A 16,974-nucleotide genomic window follows, 5' to 3' on the forward strand; every position below is an offset into this window, starting at 1 on the left:
TGTGGTGAGCGAGTCCCATTTCCCACAGCTAATTGTGCAGGTGATGATCTAGAAGTGTGTTTAATGAAGCCAACTGCTTTTTTTAACCCAAGGCGCCGAAGAAGGGCCAGTGACTAGTTACCATGTTTGACCTCCAAATTCTGATTTAAGCACCTCTGTCCATGCAGTAAGGAGATCTCCCATCCTCCTGCCTGGTGACCAAACCTACTTAACAAACATTCCTTCCTATTACATATTAACACAGAGACAGACTCCTTCAGCTCTCAAAACTTTTAAGAGAAAACTCGGCAGGGAGTAAATTGCTTGCTCTCAAGCAAGAAATATTACAGTGAATCTAACTTCATTCACAGTTGCTTTCATACTGGGAGTCCTTGGGAATCGGAATTTTGAAGTCTTCGATATATGTTAATGTTCATAAGCGTACCAACCAAGCACGTACATAGATCAGCACAGGAAGGCCAACCTGGAACCATTTTGATTCCTAAACCGAGCAAATGTTTTCTCTGCAAGGTCAAAGTGGGAAACCTCCCCATTGTCTCTTTCCTCACCAATCCTGTCTTAAGAGCACATTTAAGATATGAATAGGGTGTGAGCCTGTGACCTGGCCCAGGAACTAAGTATTTATCATTACAAAAGACTGGCCAGGCTACCCTGGCAATCCAATCAAGTAACCTGCTAGACAGGAGATAAACAAAGATAGGAGAAAAAACAACATTCAAATTTCTGTTTTAGACCGCCTTTTTTGTGATGTAGGTATGATGTATCTGAGGGGTGGTCTTAGGTTACACCCCTTCTGTGATGTATGTATGATGTTTCTGGGGGTGGTCTTGATCTACAGGGTGGCAATTTCAAAAGTCTTTATAAGGCCTTGCGGCCAATTTTCTGGGTTCCTCCTCCTCTCCTGCAGGTGAGCGGAGCACCCTGTTGCAACAGATCAATAAAGATCAAGCTTACTAGCTGCTTTGCTTCTCAATATTCTCTGGTTGGCCTCGGTTATTTTCTCCTACCAATAGGGAACCTATGTAAGGACTCTATATGGGTGGGCTCTTGGGTACCCCATAAGGGAAAAGGGCAATTTTTATTTACAACACAGGTCAGGGATCACAAGCAAGAGACTTCAGCCAGGAGTTCGAAGCAAGACAGCGTCCAGTAGGCCTGATCTTTATTGTTGCAACAAGACTTCCAACTACCACATGGAAGAAGCACGAGAGAAGCCCCAAACAAAGGATGCCCCCCTTTCTAACAATATTCCCAATTTCCACCCTCCCTACCCCACAGGTGGGCAGGGTTTGTGGCACCAAGCGGGGGCTCACCTGGACAGGTGCCTCCCACCTGTTTGGGCCGGCCTTTGACCCGCCCTCGGCCAGGGAAACCAAAAGAGGCTTGGACAAAGGGGCCAGGCTCTTTTCTTTGGCCTTTGCCCCACCTGTCCAGCAGTCCATTGTCCTCCCTGGCCGAGGGTGGCCCAAACAGGTGGGAGGCACCTGCCCAGGTGAGCCCCCACTCGGTGCCACAAATCCACCTACCTGTGGGGAAGGGAGGGCGGAAATTGTCATAACTATGTTATAAACTGGGAGGGGTCTTCTGACAGATACCTGAGCACAGTGGCGTAGCGTGGGGGGTGCAGGGGGGGCCGGCCGCACCGGGTGCAACATCTGGGGGGGGGCGCTCGCACTCGCAGCTCTCTGCCCCTACCTGGCTCACTCACTCTCTCTCACTGCAGTGCTGGCTGTGCGAATCCGATCCGAGCCGCCGGGTCGCCGCCCACTGTGTAGGGCGTGTGCCAGGCGTGCGGTGCGGTGCGGAGAGAGAGCGAGGGACTATCTGGGGGAGGGACAGTGCAGCGGGGGGGGGGCGCAAATAACTTGCCTTGCCCCGGGTGCTGACAGCCCACGCTACGCCACTGCCTGAGCACCAGCCAGGCTTGCCCTTTCCCTCACATGACCTCCAGATTCCAATCTTTAGGTGAAACAAAGGAAAATATTTGCATTTTCCTGTTTCCCCAGCCAAGTTAAACACACCCTTTGTTTTGACTGAGACCCCAATCCATTGAGGTTGGGTTTGGATTGTTCTTGGAATGACGACCTGTCTGGCACTCAGGTGCCAGGATGCCAGTGATTCACCCACTCACTTCAGGGATTGCATTAAACAACAACAACACTTCAGGGATTATGAATGCCCCTACCCATGTAGCCCAGGTGGCGCTGTGGGGTAAACCACAGAGCCCAGGACTTGCCGATCAGAAGGTCGGCAGTTCCAATCCCCGCGACGGGGTGAGCTCCCGTTGCTCGGTCCCCACTCCTGCCAACCTAGCAGTTCAAAAGCACATCAAAGTGCAAGTAGATAAATAGGTACCGCTCCAGCGGGAAGGCATGCTGGCCACATGACCCGGAAGCTGTACGCCGGCTCCCTCGGCCAGTAAAGCGAGATGAGCGTCGCAACCCCATAGTCAGCCAGAACTGAACCTAATGGTCAGGGGTCCCTTTACCTTTTACCCATGTCCCAAGCTCCTCCCGGCTAGCCATTTTCCTTCTGATTATAACAATGTTGGAATGGTGTACAGTGGTACCTTGGGTTAAGAACTTAATTTATTCTGGAGGTCCATTCTTAACCTGAAACTGTTCTTAACCTGAGGTACCACTTTAGCTTAAGGGGCCTCCCACTGCCGCTGTTGCGCGATTTCTGTTCTCATCCTGAAGCAAAGTTCTTAACGCGAGGTGCTATTTCTGGGTTAGTGGAGTCTGTAACCTGAAGTGTCTGTAACCTGAGGTACCACTGTAAATCTGTCACTGGAGTGATTTTATATTCCAAAGTTTTCCCATTGAGCCAGTACAATTATCAGTGAATTGCTACATTTGGCAATTTACAGCAGAAGCTCTTTGTCTTTGCCTCGCAGTGTGGAGAGGCAAGGCTTGGGGGTGATTTTTTAAAAAAAGACTTAAATGAGAGTATTTGAAGCAGAATAGCTGAAACTGGGAAAGGGTTAACCCTCCCCACCCAATACCCCAGGGTTACAGTTCTGATCCAGTTTGATGCTCCCCATGGCAGCTTTAAAGTTTTCCAAAAATATGACAAGATCTGAGCACATATATTTCCATTCATGTGTAGTTTGACCCCTTAAGCTTTGGGTTCATGAAGGAACCATCCAATTCACAGTGCATCTCTCTCAATTTCAGTTCAACCTTCATCTTAACGTTTGAGTAGTAACATAAGACCAGAAAATTACCTGGACATATTCTTGATTTCTGGCATTTTCAGGAACTGGTTCTTTTTTCACCGCTTTGTACACATCCCAGTTTGCGAGGTTTTTGCTGCCTCCTTGCGATTCTGACCCAAACTGGGTGTCTGAGGGATAATGCAGAGGTGATGAGGCAGAATGTTCTGCGAAGCCTTCCACTAGGTTTCTTCTGTAAATGGACAAAAAGAGGATTGTGGGAAACGAAACGAAAAAATAGAATGAGCTTTAGATCAATGTCAGGAAACTGCCATCGGAGCGGGAGGCGGTGAGGGGGCTCCCGGATGATGGTGGGGAGGGCCCTAGCAGGAGGAGGGATAGCCCATCCGCTGGGGAAGGTAATCAGCGTAACACCAGTGGAGAAGGTGAGGAGATAGAGGAAGCGGAGAGGTGGCTCCAGGACTCTTCGCAGGAGACCAGCGGAGAGGGGACAAGTGCTCCTTTGCCCACACCCACCCTGCGCAGAAAGCTTTCGCGCAGGCAACGGGGGAGGAGACTGGGCGTCAAGCAGCTTTTATGTTGGAAGCGGTTTAAGAAACGCCCACTGACAGATTCTGCCAGCGACTGAGGCAGCCACGGAATAGAGGCTGTCCTGTCAGAAAGGGTTCAACCATGCAACCTAGCCATGAGTAAAGGCAACTTGCGCACAAGCAACCCCTAGAACCATTACAATCAACAAATTGGGTGGGGCAGGGATGACAGGGAGATAATGCCATGTGTACAGTACCCCCAAATAAGGCACATTGTCTCGCACTGAACGCACATTAGCATGCAGTGCGTACATGTGGACGAGGCGAAACACATGCACTCCCACCTCCAACACCCCCATCATGCGCATTCCTAACATTCAAACCCTAGAGGCGTAAGGAGAAAGCAGTAACCTGAAGATGGACAACTTACCAAGTCATGTTAGCAACATTTTTAAAAGGCTCCCTCCCTGACTTCAAGAAATTGCCCTGAAGGCACAGTAGTGCACCAGGGTTTTAAACAGCTCCCGTAAGCCGTTTCATTTTATGAGTGTAAAGTAAAGGACCCCTGATAGTTAAGTCCAGTCGCAAACGACTCTGGGGTTGCAGTGCTCATCTTGCTTTAGTGGCCGAGGGAACCGGCTTTTGCCCGCAGATCATTTTTCCGGGTCAAGTGGCCAGCATGACTAAGCTGCTTCTGGCAAAACCAGAGCAGCGCACGCAAACGCCGTTTACCTTCCCACTGGAGCGGTACCTATTTATCTACTTGCACTGGTGTGCTTTCAAACTGCTAGGTTGGCAGGAGCAGGGACCGAACAACAGGAGCTCACCGCATCATGGGGATTCGAACTGCTGACCTTCCGTTCGGCAAGCCCAAAGCTCAGTGGTTTACACCACAGCGCCACCCACGTCCCTTTTATGAGTGTCAGGTAAAGGTAAAGGGACCCCGGACCATTAGGTCCAGTTGCGAATGACTCCGAGGTTGTGGCGCTCATCTAGCTTTACTGGCCGAGGGAGCCGGCGTACAGCTTCCAGGTCATGTGGCCAGCATGACTAAGCCGCTTCTGGCGAACCAGAGCAGTGCACGGAAACGCTGTTTACCTTCCTGCTGGAGCGATACCTATTATCTACTTGCACTTTTTGGCATGCTTTCGAACTGCTAGGTTGGCAGGAACTGGGACCGAACAACGGGAGCTCACCCCATCGCGGGGATTCAAACTGCCAACCTTCCGATCAGCAAGCTCAAGGCTCAGTGGTTTACACCACAGTGCCACCCGCGTCCCTTTTATGAGTGTAAGGTAAAGGTAAAGGGACCTCTGACCATTATGAGTGTAGGGCTCTCTAAAAAACCAGCCTAGAAGTCTTCAGCAAACAAATGAAGGGTCAAGTTCCAGAAAATCAGAACTGGCTTTAGTAAATGGGGACCATTGGATGGATGTGTTTGCCAACTTACAAAGTTGCAGCACATCTCAGGAAAGGGCCAGAGGCAGGTTACTGCCTTCAACCCAGCGACAGAGGTGGGGAGGCTGTAGCTCAGTGGACAAGCATTCACTCTGCATGTAGAAGGTTCAAACCCTGGCATCTCTAGGTAGGGCTGGGAGTGACCCTTGCCTGAAACCCTAGTGAGCTGTTACCAGTCAATGCAGACAGCATTAAGCTGGTCTGGTTTGCCAGGTTCCTATGTTCCTATGACATGCAGGATGGCCATTCTGGGTTTCGCTCGTGGAAATAAAGGTCTCGAAACTGACAGCCATACTCAGAACTACACCATTTCCATGTTATTTCTTTTGTTAACTCCACCCCAGTCTCCAAGCAGTGCAGAGGTACCGGGCAAGCTGTGTTCCCTTTGGGGACAATGAGGCACAGCAGAAGCTGTGGTGTTTTTATGACATATGGTTTCTTGGCACACACATATACACACACACACCTGTGCCTTGATGGAGTATGTGCAGAGCATTCACATCCCAAGAGGGCCCTGTTCCTTTCAGCGTCAGATTTCAAGAGACCCCAAACATCATGTCTAACCCTCTCTGATGCATAAAAGAGACACCCTTGCCTCATGCTCTGGCTCCCCACTCCAGCTTGCAAAACTGACATTTTTTTCCTGTTCAGTTACATCATCCAAAAGGAAACCCTACACTGTTAAAACCATGGGTAGGCAAACTAAGGCCTGGGAGCCGGATCTGGCCCAATCGCCTTCTAAATCTGGCCCACGGACAGTTGGGAATCAGCGTGTTTTTACACGAGTAGAATGTGTCCTTTTATTTAAAATGCATCTCTGGGTTATTTGTGGGGCCTGCCTGGTGTTTTTACACGAGCAGAATGTGTCCTTTTATTTAACATGCACCTCTGGGTTATTTGCAGGGCATAGGAATTCGTTCATTTCCCCCCCTTCAAAATATAGTCTGGCCCCCCACAAGGTCTGAGGGACAGTGGACTGGCTCCCTGCTGAAAAGGTTTGCTGACCCCTTCTTAAAACCCTTTTGTCACCCCCTACTAACACATAGCTATAGGACAGGACCTATCCTCCTTGTCCAACATAGTCTTCCTCTTCCTAATGACTTTCTTGACGGGTTAATGGTGAGACCATTATTAGCTTTGTTCCTCCAGTGACCCACACTCAACTAGCTGTGCCAACATAAACTGGATCCAGCAGAGTTTGGCACAGTTTAATCAAACCTCCATTAATTCTAACTTTTACAAAATCCAGGAATTATGGGGAGCATCTTGCACCCAGGAGTTGAGGGGATCCTTGCCTCCCCCACCCCCCAAAAAAACTTTTTAACACTATTAATATTTTGGGTAGTCAAGGGAAGTGCATTTGGAACCGGATTTCACACTCACACAGCATAAACTGACAAAGGCAGGTCTTTAAAAGGTGAACATGGTTTGGAGAATCTTTCATCTGAACGGAGAAGTTCCCAGTTTCTACTAGTCAGTGCCTGATCCCTTCGTCTGTCAGGAAAAACCAGCTGGCCCGACCGGTTGCGCCAGATTTTTGAGTATTGTTCTGAATGTTTGGAAAGCCATACCAACCTTATTGCCCCTGCTTCTTGTAGCGACAACTGCTTCACTTTTTCAGCAAGAAGGTCACTGCAGAGCTGGTCATATGGCTTGTCCAGGGAATGCTCCCCCATCACCCACACCCAGACGTCACCGTCTGCTCCCAGCTTCCACCGAACGGATTTCCCATGGACTGCAAAACAAAAAACAAGGTTCAGTAGGAAGGCCCAATGAGAAGGGGCACAAGATCAGTGGCGTAGCGTGGGTTGTCAGCACCCGGGGCAAGGCAAGTAATTTGCGCCCCCCTCCACTGCACTGTCCCTCCCCCAGATAGTCCCTCGCTCTCTCTCCGCCCCGCACGCCTGGCACCCTCCCCTCCTCAGTGGGCGGCGACCCGGCGGCTCGGATCGGATTCGCACAGCCAGCACTGCAGTGAGAGAGAGTGAGTGAGCCAGGTAGGGGCAGAGAGCTGCGAGTGCGAGCGCGCCCCCCCAGATGTTGCGCCCGGTGCGGCCAGCCCCCCCTGCACCCCCCACGCTACGCCACTGCACGTGATCCAAGGACCTCCCAGCCAGGGCAATGATACACAGTATGTTGACTAGGCCAACAGACTGCCCAGTCCAGTCCTTACTGCACAGACCTCATCCCAGCACAACCCATGATGGAGTGTGTGTTTTCAAAGCTCATTTGCAGAATGCATGGCTGGCATAAGGAGAGCCCATTTTCAGTACCTAAAGGTAAAGGGACCCCTGATCATTAGGTCCAGTCGTGACCAACTCTGGGGTTGCGGCGCTTATCTTGCTTTATTGGCCGAGAGAGCCGGCGTACAGCTTCCGGGTCATGTGGCCAGCATGACTAAGCCGCTTCTGGCGAACCACAGCAGCGCACGGAAACGCCGTTTACCTTCCCGCTGGAGTGGTACCTATTTATTTACTTGCACTTTGACGAGCTTTCGAACTGCTAGGTGGGCAGGAGCAGGGACCGAGCAACGGGAGCTCACCCCGTCGCCGGGATTCAAACTGCCGACCTTCTGATCGGCAAGTCCTAGGCTCTGTGGTTTAACCCACAGCGCCACCCGCGTCCTAACTGGCTCCTAGCAGCCAGTTAAAAATTTCATTTAACAGGCCTGGGAAAGACCTGCGTCTGTCTTCTGAGATGGGCTGGCAGAACAGACAACCCTAGGTTAGATACACCAGTGATCTTATTCTATAAACTGGGGGTGTGCGACTCTCCAGCTCCTTAGTTATCCCAGTTCCTTTGACCAGAACACACCAGGTTTACTTCTGAGTGGCTGATTATGACATTGTGTGTTTCATGCAAACAGTTTCCACAGTAATCTCCCATCTGGAGGCAGCCCAGCAATGTACACAAAATGGCCCACGTTTGTTTGGATGTGGTAGCTTGCAGGTTTGCAGTTACCACAAGGAAGCTTGTCAAGTGGAGAACGAGATGTGACGAAAAAGTTGGTTTTGCTGGACCGGTTGGATCAAAAAGTGTTTCGTTTTTTTATTTCTTTCCCTGCCAGCAAATGGTTAGTGAATGGCAGCCTCTGATTGGCCGTGGTTCCAGAAGAGAAAATGAGGAGAGAGTTGGTTGAAGTGTGTTGGAATAGAGGTTGGGGAGATAGGTAGGGAAACAGGTTGAGGTAGAAAGAGTGAATGCGAGAAAAAGTTGGAAAGAAAAAACCAATTTCCACTCTGAGTGTACAGTGGTGCCCCGCAAGACGAATGCCTCGCAAGATGGAAAACCCGCTAGACGAAAGGGTTTTCCATTTTTCAATACGCTTTGCAGGACGAATTTCTCTATGGGCTTGCTTCGCAAGACGAAAATGTCTTGCGATTCGTGCAATTTTTTTCGCTCCCCACCCCCTTTTTCTAAGGCACTAAGCTGCTAATAGCCTTTTAGCAGCTAATCCGCTAATCCCTTAAACCTTTAATAGCCGCTAATAGCCGCTAAACCGCTAATAGCGCTAATCCGCCAATGGGCTTGCTTCGCAAGACGAAAAAACCGCTAGACGAAGAGACTCGCGGAACGGATTCTTTTCGTCTTGCGAGGCACCACTGTATTGTGAAGGACAGAGTGCGGTGCCCTGTAGGAGGATTAGACCAGAATTTCACTGGGAGGCAGAGGTTGAGCCAGGAGAAGTAGGAGCTGGAAGCCTACTTGGGACTCAAATCTAGTCTGGAGGGGAGAGATTCTTCCAAGGAAAAGAAGAAACTCCCAAAACCCAGTGAAGGGAGGGGTGTGTGGAGAGCCCTTGGGTCTATTACTTAAAGTACCTCAGGAGCAGGAGTGGATAACTGAAAGAAAGTATCACCGTACAAAGGAACAAAACCTATACAGTGGTACCTCAGGTTACATACGCTTCAGGTTACAGACTCCGCTCACCCAGAAATGGTGCTTCGGGTTAAGAACTTTGCTTCAGGATGAGAACAGAAATCGTGCTCTAGCAGCGCGGCGGCAGCAGGAGGCCCCATTAGCTAAAGTGGTGCTTCAGGTTAAGAACAGTTTCAGAATAAGAACAGACCTCCGGAACGAATTAAGTACTTAACCTGAGGTACCACTGTAATGCCAAAAACAACTGAGAGCAAATTAAAGTGAAATCGCACTGCATTCCTGAAGTAACCTAAGTTTAATCCATTTGTGTTATACATTATCTTGCCTTAAATAAATCTTTATTGTTTATTTAAAGAAAACCTGTCTGAGACTCCAACTTACTAAATATCCCCTCACAAAGGTCCCCTCAGGATACTTTGGGTTAGAATTTTCATAGAATCATAGAGTTGGAAGAGACCACAAGGGCCATCGAGTCCAACCCCCTGCCAAGCAGGAAACACCATCAGAGCACTCCTGACATATGGTTGTCAAGCCTCTGCTTAAAGACCTCCAAAGAAGGAGACTCCACCACACTCCTTGGCAGCAAATTCCACTGTCGAACAGCTCTTACTGTCAGGAAGTTCTTCCTAATGTTTAGGTGGAATCTTCTTTCTTGTAGTTTGGATCCATTGCTCCGTGTCCGCTTCTCTGGAGCAGCAGAAAACAACCTTTCTCCCTCCTCTATGTGAAATCCTTTTATATATTTGAACATGGCTATCATATCACCCCTTAACCTCCTCTTCTCCAGGCTAAACATGCCCAGCTCCCTTAGCCGTTCCTCATAAGGCATCGTTTCCAGGCCTTTGACCATTTTGCTTGCCCTCCTCTGGACACGTTCCAGTTTGTCAGTGTCCTTCTTGAACTGTGGTGCCCAGAACTGGACCCAGTACTCCAGGTGAGGTCTGACCAGAGCAGAATACAGTGGCACTATTACTTCCCTTGATCTAGATGCTATACTCCTATTGATGCAGCCCAGAATTGCATTGGCTTTTTTAGCTGCCGCGTCACACTGTTGGCTCATGTCAAGTTTGTGGTCAACCAAGACTCCTAGATCCTTTTCACATGTACGGCTCTCAAGCCAGATGTCACCCATCTTGTATTTGTGCCTCTCCTTTTTTTTTGCCCAAGTGCAATACTTTACATTTCTCCCTGTTAAAATTCATCTTGTTTGTTTTGGCCCAATTCATCTTGTTTGTTTTTGCCCAGTTAATTTTAAGAGGAAAGGAAAAGAATAATTCAGGTAAGGGTTGTTCAGTGAGGTGGGGGCAATTTATCTAAGTGAGAGTGGGTCCAACGGTGTGAGAGGAACAAGTGCCTTCTCGCCCGTTGCACGAGAGGCTATGGTATGGTTGATTTCATCACTGGGATTTCCTGTTCCTCCAGTGAAACACACCCTGATTACTGTTATTGATCAGAGGCTTTGACATGAACACAATTGTATTCCTGTTACTTGGATTCCATTCATTGTAAGCCACCCTGGGAGTTCTTCAGAACTGAAGGGCAAGATACCATATTTTTTGCTCTATAAGACTCACTTTTTCCCTCCTAAAAAGTAAGGGGAAATGTGTGTGCGTCTTATGGAGCAAATGCAGGCTGTGCAGCTATCCCAGAAGCCTGAACAGCAAGAGGGATTGCTGCTTTCACTGCGCAGCGATCCCTCTTGCTGTTCTGGCTTCTGAGATTCAGAATATTTTTTTCTTGTTTTCCTCCTCCAAAAACTAGATGCGTCTTGTGGTCTGGTGCGTCTTATAGAGCGAAAAATACGGTAGCTCCACTGAGAAACCAAGGGTGGTAGTTTTTTTTTAGTTTTTTTTTTTTTAAATTATTTTATAGTTACAGAAAGAAAAAAGGTAAAAAAAAATACACAAATTCAACAAACAATACATCAAAAATTAAAAAAAAAGAAAAGGGTGGTAGTTTTACTCAGAGTAGATATTAATTGCAGGTGGTGGTGTTGGAGGTACGACTGCAATGGCTTCCAATTCATTTCCAGGCCCAGTTCAAAGTGCTGGTGCCGACCTATAAAGCCATAAATGGGTCACGACTGCAATACCTCAAGGGCTGCCTGTCTCTATATGAACCGACCTGGACATCTGAAGTCCTTCTTTGTGTGCCTCCTCGATGAGAGGCTTGGAGGGTGGCAACATAAGAGCAGGGCCTTTTTCGTGGTGGTTCCCCAATTCTGGAATGCTCTCTCTAGGGAGGCTCGTCTTGCGCCTATGTAGCATAACTTAAGGCACCTGGTGAAAACATTCCTCTTCAACCAGGCCTTTGGCTAATTAAACAATCTGGCCTTTTATACTGTGGGGGGGTATTGCTTTTGTTTGTTATTATGTTACGCGTTTTTGTGTTTTTATATTGTCAACCACCCTGTGATTTTCGGAGAAGGGAGGTATAGAAATTTAACAAATAATATAGAGACAGCTAGACTGGTGACTGGGAGCGGCTGCCGAGACCATATAACACCGGTCTTGAAAGACCTACACTGGCTCCCAGTACATTTCCGAGCACAATTCAAAGTGTTGGTGCTGATCTTTAAAGCCCTAAACGGCCTCGGTCCAGTATATCTGAAGGAGCGTCTCCACCCCCATCGTTCTGCCGGGATGCTGAGGTCCAGCGCCGAGGGCCTTCTGGCGGTTTCCTCGCTGTGAGAAGTGAGGTTACAGGGAACCAGGCAGAGGGCCTTCTTGGTAGTGGCACCCGCCCTGTGGAACGCCCTCCTACCAGATGTCAAAGAGAAGAACAACTACCAGACTTTTAGAAGACATCTGAAGGCAGCCCTGTTTAGGGAAGCTTTTAATGTTTGATGCATTACTGTATTTTAATATTCTGTTGGAAGTTGCACAGAGTGGCTGGGGAAACTCAGCCAGATGGGAGGGGTATAAATAATAAATTATTTATTATTATTATTACAAAGGGGGAAAGGTAGACAGAGTTACTTCAATTCCATGAAAAAGGAGAGCTGTGTGCGACAGCTGAGGATTTTCTCCCCGTGAGTGATCTACTAGGAATTGGACCTACCTGACTCACTTCAAAATACAGTGGTACCTCGGGTTAAGAACTTAATTCGTTCTGGAGGTCTGTTCTTAACCTGAAACTGCTCTTAACCTGAGGTACCACTTTAGCTAATAGGGTCTCCCGCCTCCGCTGCCGCACTATTTCTGTTCTCATCCTGAAGCAAAGTTATTAACCCGAGGTACTATTTCTGGGTTAGCAGAAAGCGTCTGTGACCTGAGGTACCACTGTAAATTTACTGAACAGCCTGATGCTCTAGTATTTAATGTAGCTAGTGAAGCATAGTGATTGAAGTGAGAGGGAGAGACAGCTGCTGTTTGAAACAAAGTCCTCACCTCAAATCTCACCTCTGCAATGATCTCACCAGGTGGCCTCAGGTAACTGTATCTCTCTCTCTCTCTCTCTCTCTCAGCCTTCCTTCCCCCCTCCATCCACACAGACTTCTCCCCTCTCCAGTTTAGGAATACAGTGGTACCTCGGGTTAAGAACTTAATTCGTTCCGGAGGTCCGTTCTTAACCTGAAACTGTTCTTAACCTGAAGCACCACTTTAGCTAATGGGGTCTCCCGCTACCGCCGCACAATTTCTGTTCTCATCCTGAAGCAAAGTTCTTAACCCGAGGTAATATTTCTGGGTTAGCGGAGTCTGTAACCTGAAGCGTCTGTAACCTGAAGCGTCTGTAACCTGAAGCGTATGTAAACCGAGGTACCACTGTAATAGTACTACTGACCTGCATAATAGGCTTCTTATGATTATTAGTGATCTAAAGACTTACATACAGTGGTACCTCAGGTTACATATGCTTCAGGTTACATACGCTTCAGGTTACAGACTCTGCTAACCCAGAAATAGTACCTTGGGACAAGAACTTTGCTTCAGGATAAGAACAGAAATCGTGCTCTGGCAGCACAGCGGCAGCAGGAGGCCTCATTAGCTAAAGTGGTGCTTCAAGTTAATAACAGTTTCAGGTTAAGAACGGACCTCCGGAACGAATTAAGTACTTAACCTGAGGTACCACTGTATAATACTTGGTATTAACTTCCATCTGTAGGGAAGTACTTTCTTACACCCTACCCCAAAGCTTCACCGTTTATTGTGTTGTATTCTCATTTGCCCCTGAAAACATGCTCGAAGGGCACAATAGAAATCTCAATAATAAATGCAAATAATAACAACAACATCTCATTTTCTTCCCACTAGATTTCAAATGCCCAGGCACCACCAGAGCTCAGTGGCGTAGCATGGGGGGGCGGGGGGGCAGCCGCACCGGGCACAACATCTGGGGGTTAGGGTTAGGGGGCGCAAATCCATGGGTTAGGGGGCGCAAATTATTTGCCTTGCCCCGGGTGCTGACAACCCACGCTACGCCACTGCCAGAGCTGCTTGTTCACTGACCTTTTTTCAGTGCTGGCTGCGGCGACGTAACCGCGACTTCTCTTTCCTTCCACCTTCTGATCTGCTCCTGCCTCATCTTGAAGAACAAGATCTGTTTCTGCTCTTCGCTCAGTTCTGCCAGGAGCTCCGGGTCCACGTACATGTCTGCCAAGATCTGCTTCAGCATGGCTGCACAATGCTCCTGGGCATGGACGGAGGAGACCTGTGGTGCCAAGACTGACCCCCCGGGAGACAGGAAAAGTCACTCTCCTCGCCTGGCCAGGACAACCACCTCGGTGGCCCAAAGAGAAGCAGAACCCTTTCTCCACCCAAGAGACACAGCAGGAATGCGGGCTGTCCACATGGCAATTACGCACTCCCAAATAGCTGCACCTATTTTAGCTCTGACTTCCTGCAAGGACTTCAAAAGTAAACAGAGAGCTCGCGGAGGAAACAAATAAATCAAGGACTTGGCTGCCCTCGGATGGAAACTCAGCATCCGGAGCTAAGCAGCCCTTTTACCCATCTCTCTATCCGCACATGTGAACAAAACAACAACGAGGTTCGAAGGATGCTTTCAGCCGACAAGGACGCCTCTGTCAAAGCACTCCCTTCTTAGCTAAAGTCACAGGTGTGGCTTACCTCTCTGACTCAGCAAACCCTGCTGTTAGGAGACCAGGAAGTTAATGTATCAACCTCGGGAGAGGCGAACCGTAACCTTTCTCCTCACTTCAAATCTTAAGAAAGGGATCTCTGGCCAATGACAGAAGAGGGCATGCCCACAGGTAAAAGTGATAGTGGCAATGAGTAAACGCCAACGGAAAGAAGAGAGGTATTATTCTTCATGGTAAACTGGCATGCAGATGGGTGCAATCGCGTCAGTTCCCAGCATTTGTGACTGGTGGAATTTCTCTTGTGCCAACAGGGCCTTCCCTCCCAATGTAAATAGCAGCTGGAGGGGGGAGATTTTCAGACTGCAGTGGGGAGTGTGTGTGTGTGTGTGTGTGGCTTCCCCTCCCAGTGGTCTATTTGCTGCCCTGCTCCCGTGGCTGCTGTTTACATTTTTAAACAATGCACATTTTAATTGCATCAACACAATGCCCCAACGAGTTTGGCCCAATGTAAACTTGGCCCAAGGTAAACTAACTCCAGTGAAGACAAGCTCAAAGAGGGAGGTGGTGAGACATTAAGTGAAGTTATCCAAACAAACTTGCAGGACACAAAGATTTTAATACGTCTAAAAAAGAGAGTTTCAAATTTAATCATGGGGTAGCGATGGGGGCACACCTCTTTTCCCCCAATCCAATGATTCAAATATGAAATCCACCCATTTCTAAAAAATTGTCCACCCTACCTGGGCATAGAAAGAAGAAGGTAATTTTAGACAATTAAAACTTTACCCATGACAGAAAAGCACACCCAGGAAGAAGTATAATTATCAAATACTTTGCAAATAAATAATCATAGGCTGAGACACGTCACACACACACACACACACACACACACACACACACACACACACAATATATATATATATATCATAGCATTCTCCAAGTGCTGATCCACAGGCAAGAGAGTGGTCTCAAGTCCCAGCAGGCTTGGGGACAACTTGAAGGTTTGCAGAAGTACAAAAAAATATTTTGGGTAAAAGAACCAAAGGGGAAGCTCCTGAAACAGCCCAACAAGAAGTGGACTGAGCATAGGCAAAGAGCATGGGATGTTGATTAATTGATTGTGTTAAGTTGTGGGTGAACATATCAGACGACACAGCGATTCTTCAAACAGCTCTTGTTTATTCACAGGCCAGAACTGAACAGAACTGAACTGAAGGGTTCAGCCAGCCTGCTTATATAGAGCTCCACTACAACGCAACAGTAACCACTTTCTGTAACTATCCACTTTCACTTTCAATCCCCTTATTTGCATATACGGACCTGAGTGAAAATTATCTACAGTATCCCCCTGCTGGCCCAGGGTGAAAACTTCAGTACATGACACCTTGACTGATTGATTGATTGATTGATTGAGGAGGGTGGAAGCATAAGCAGAAGTGATCTATGCATCACAGCTGCCTTTGTCATCCTGGCGCTCCCCAGAGCTTCGGGGCAACAACTGCACTGCAGCATTTTGTCGCAGGTGAGTTTTTGTCGCTTTCTCCAACAGTGAACTCAGTGCTGACAGGACTGGAGCCAAAATGGGGCACTGAGCAAAAAAATAGAGAGAGGGTGGTATCCTCTTGTTTGTTGTTGTTGTTGTTTAGTCGTGTCCGACTCTTCGTGACCCCCTGGACCAGAGCACACCAGGCACTCCTGTCTTCCACTGCCTCCCGCAGTTTAGTCAAACTCTTGCTGGTAGCTTCGAGAACACTATCCAACCATCTCCTCCTCTGTCGCCCCCTTCTCCTTGTGCCCGCCATCTTTCCCAACATCAGGGTCTCTTCCAGGGAGTCTTCTCTTCTCATGAGGTGGCCAAAGTATTGGAGCCTCAGCTTCACGATCTGTCCTTCCCGTGAGCACTCAGGGCTGATTTCCTTCAGAATGGAGAGGTTTGATTGTCTTGCAGTCCTCAAGAGTCTCCTCCAGCACCATAATTCAAAAGCATCAATTCTTTGGCGATCAGCCTTCTTTATGGTCCAGCTCTCACTTCCATACATCACTACTGGGAAAACCATAGCTTTTACTATACGGACCCTCTTGTTTAGGGGAACCCAGATGCATGCAGACTAGCAATATATATTTTAAAACCAAGGGAGGCATAAAGGCAAAGCAGGGATAAAAACAAGAAGACCAGGCCAATGAGGAGTGAGCCCTCAGGAGTCACAGACAATAAGTGCTAGTTGAAAGATAATAATGGCTCCTAAAACGTTAGAATGTCCTGGAGGACAGAACGAGAGGAAGACTGGAACGCTTAATAGGAGCACTCAGATTAGTATTCACCTTTTTATGCAGCAAACCATGGAGTCATAGCTGTCAAGTGTCCCTTATTTGAAGGGACAGTCCCTTATTTCAGCGCCATGTCCTGCTGCTTACCCTTATTGATAGATGTCCCTTAAATGTCCCTTAAATGATGTCCCTTAAATTTCAAAGGAAGCAGCTCCTCTCCCTCCCTCCCTGCCGGCCAGGGAGGAGGGATGCTCCAACTGTGTTGCTTGGCTGTGTTGCTCACCCAATAAAAAGTCTAAGAATGACTGGGGGGTGGAGCTTGCATGCCTTGTGTGTGGCTAGTTAATGCAAGCTGAGGGGGTTTTTGAATGCTGGACGCCATTTTGTTGCACGTGCTGCTGCAAACTTTGCAGTGCAAAGCAAGACCGGGGAGCCATCTTAAGTTGAGGCTGCATAGGCCTTGTGGTGCATGTGATTCAGATTCTATTCATTTGAACCTCTGGTTACAAAGTTGGTTGGGCAGTGTTCTCGAAGCTACCAACATGAGTTTGACCAGCCTGCAGGAGGACAGGAAGACTGGAGTGCCTGGAACAGGTGAGGCTGCAGGTCCTGTATTTTGGCTG

General features: G+C 48.3%; 2 protein-coding genes across 4 annotated transcripts in view; one reads left to right on the forward strand and one right to left on the reverse strand.

The window, feature by feature from the left end:
* SH2D4A (SH2 domain containing 4A) overlaps positions 1-16,974 on the reverse strand; it is a 50,082-nt gene that overhangs the window by 19,253 nt on the left and 13,855 nt on the right. The window contains exons 1-4 of one of the 3 annotated variants that reach the window (XM_083407829.1): positions 14,112-14,241; positions 13,491-13,706; positions 6,739-6,898; positions 3,227-3,407 (exon numbers count right to left, since the gene is read on the reverse strand). In XM_083407829.1, the coding sequence (XP_083263955.1) occupies positions 3,227-3,407; positions 6,739-6,898; positions 13,491-13,656 (507 nt within the window). In that variant the 5' untranslated portion in view covers positions 13,657-13,706; positions 14,112-14,241. The other 2 variants (XM_083407828.1, XM_083407827.1) reach the window with 2 other exon arrangements.
* Positions 1-16,974, forward strand: part of G3BP2 (G3BP stress granule assembly factor 2) — a 146,173-nt gene that overhangs the window by 11,200 nt on the left and 117,999 nt on the right. The window lies entirely within an intron of this gene.

This window comes from Podarcis tiliguerta (assembly GCF_965153285.1).
Source record: "Podarcis tiliguerta genome assembly, chromosome: 13".
In the NCBI taxonomy this organism is placed as follows: domain Eukaryota; kingdom Metazoa; phylum Chordata; class Lepidosauria; order Squamata; family Lacertidae; genus Podarcis; species Podarcis tiliguerta.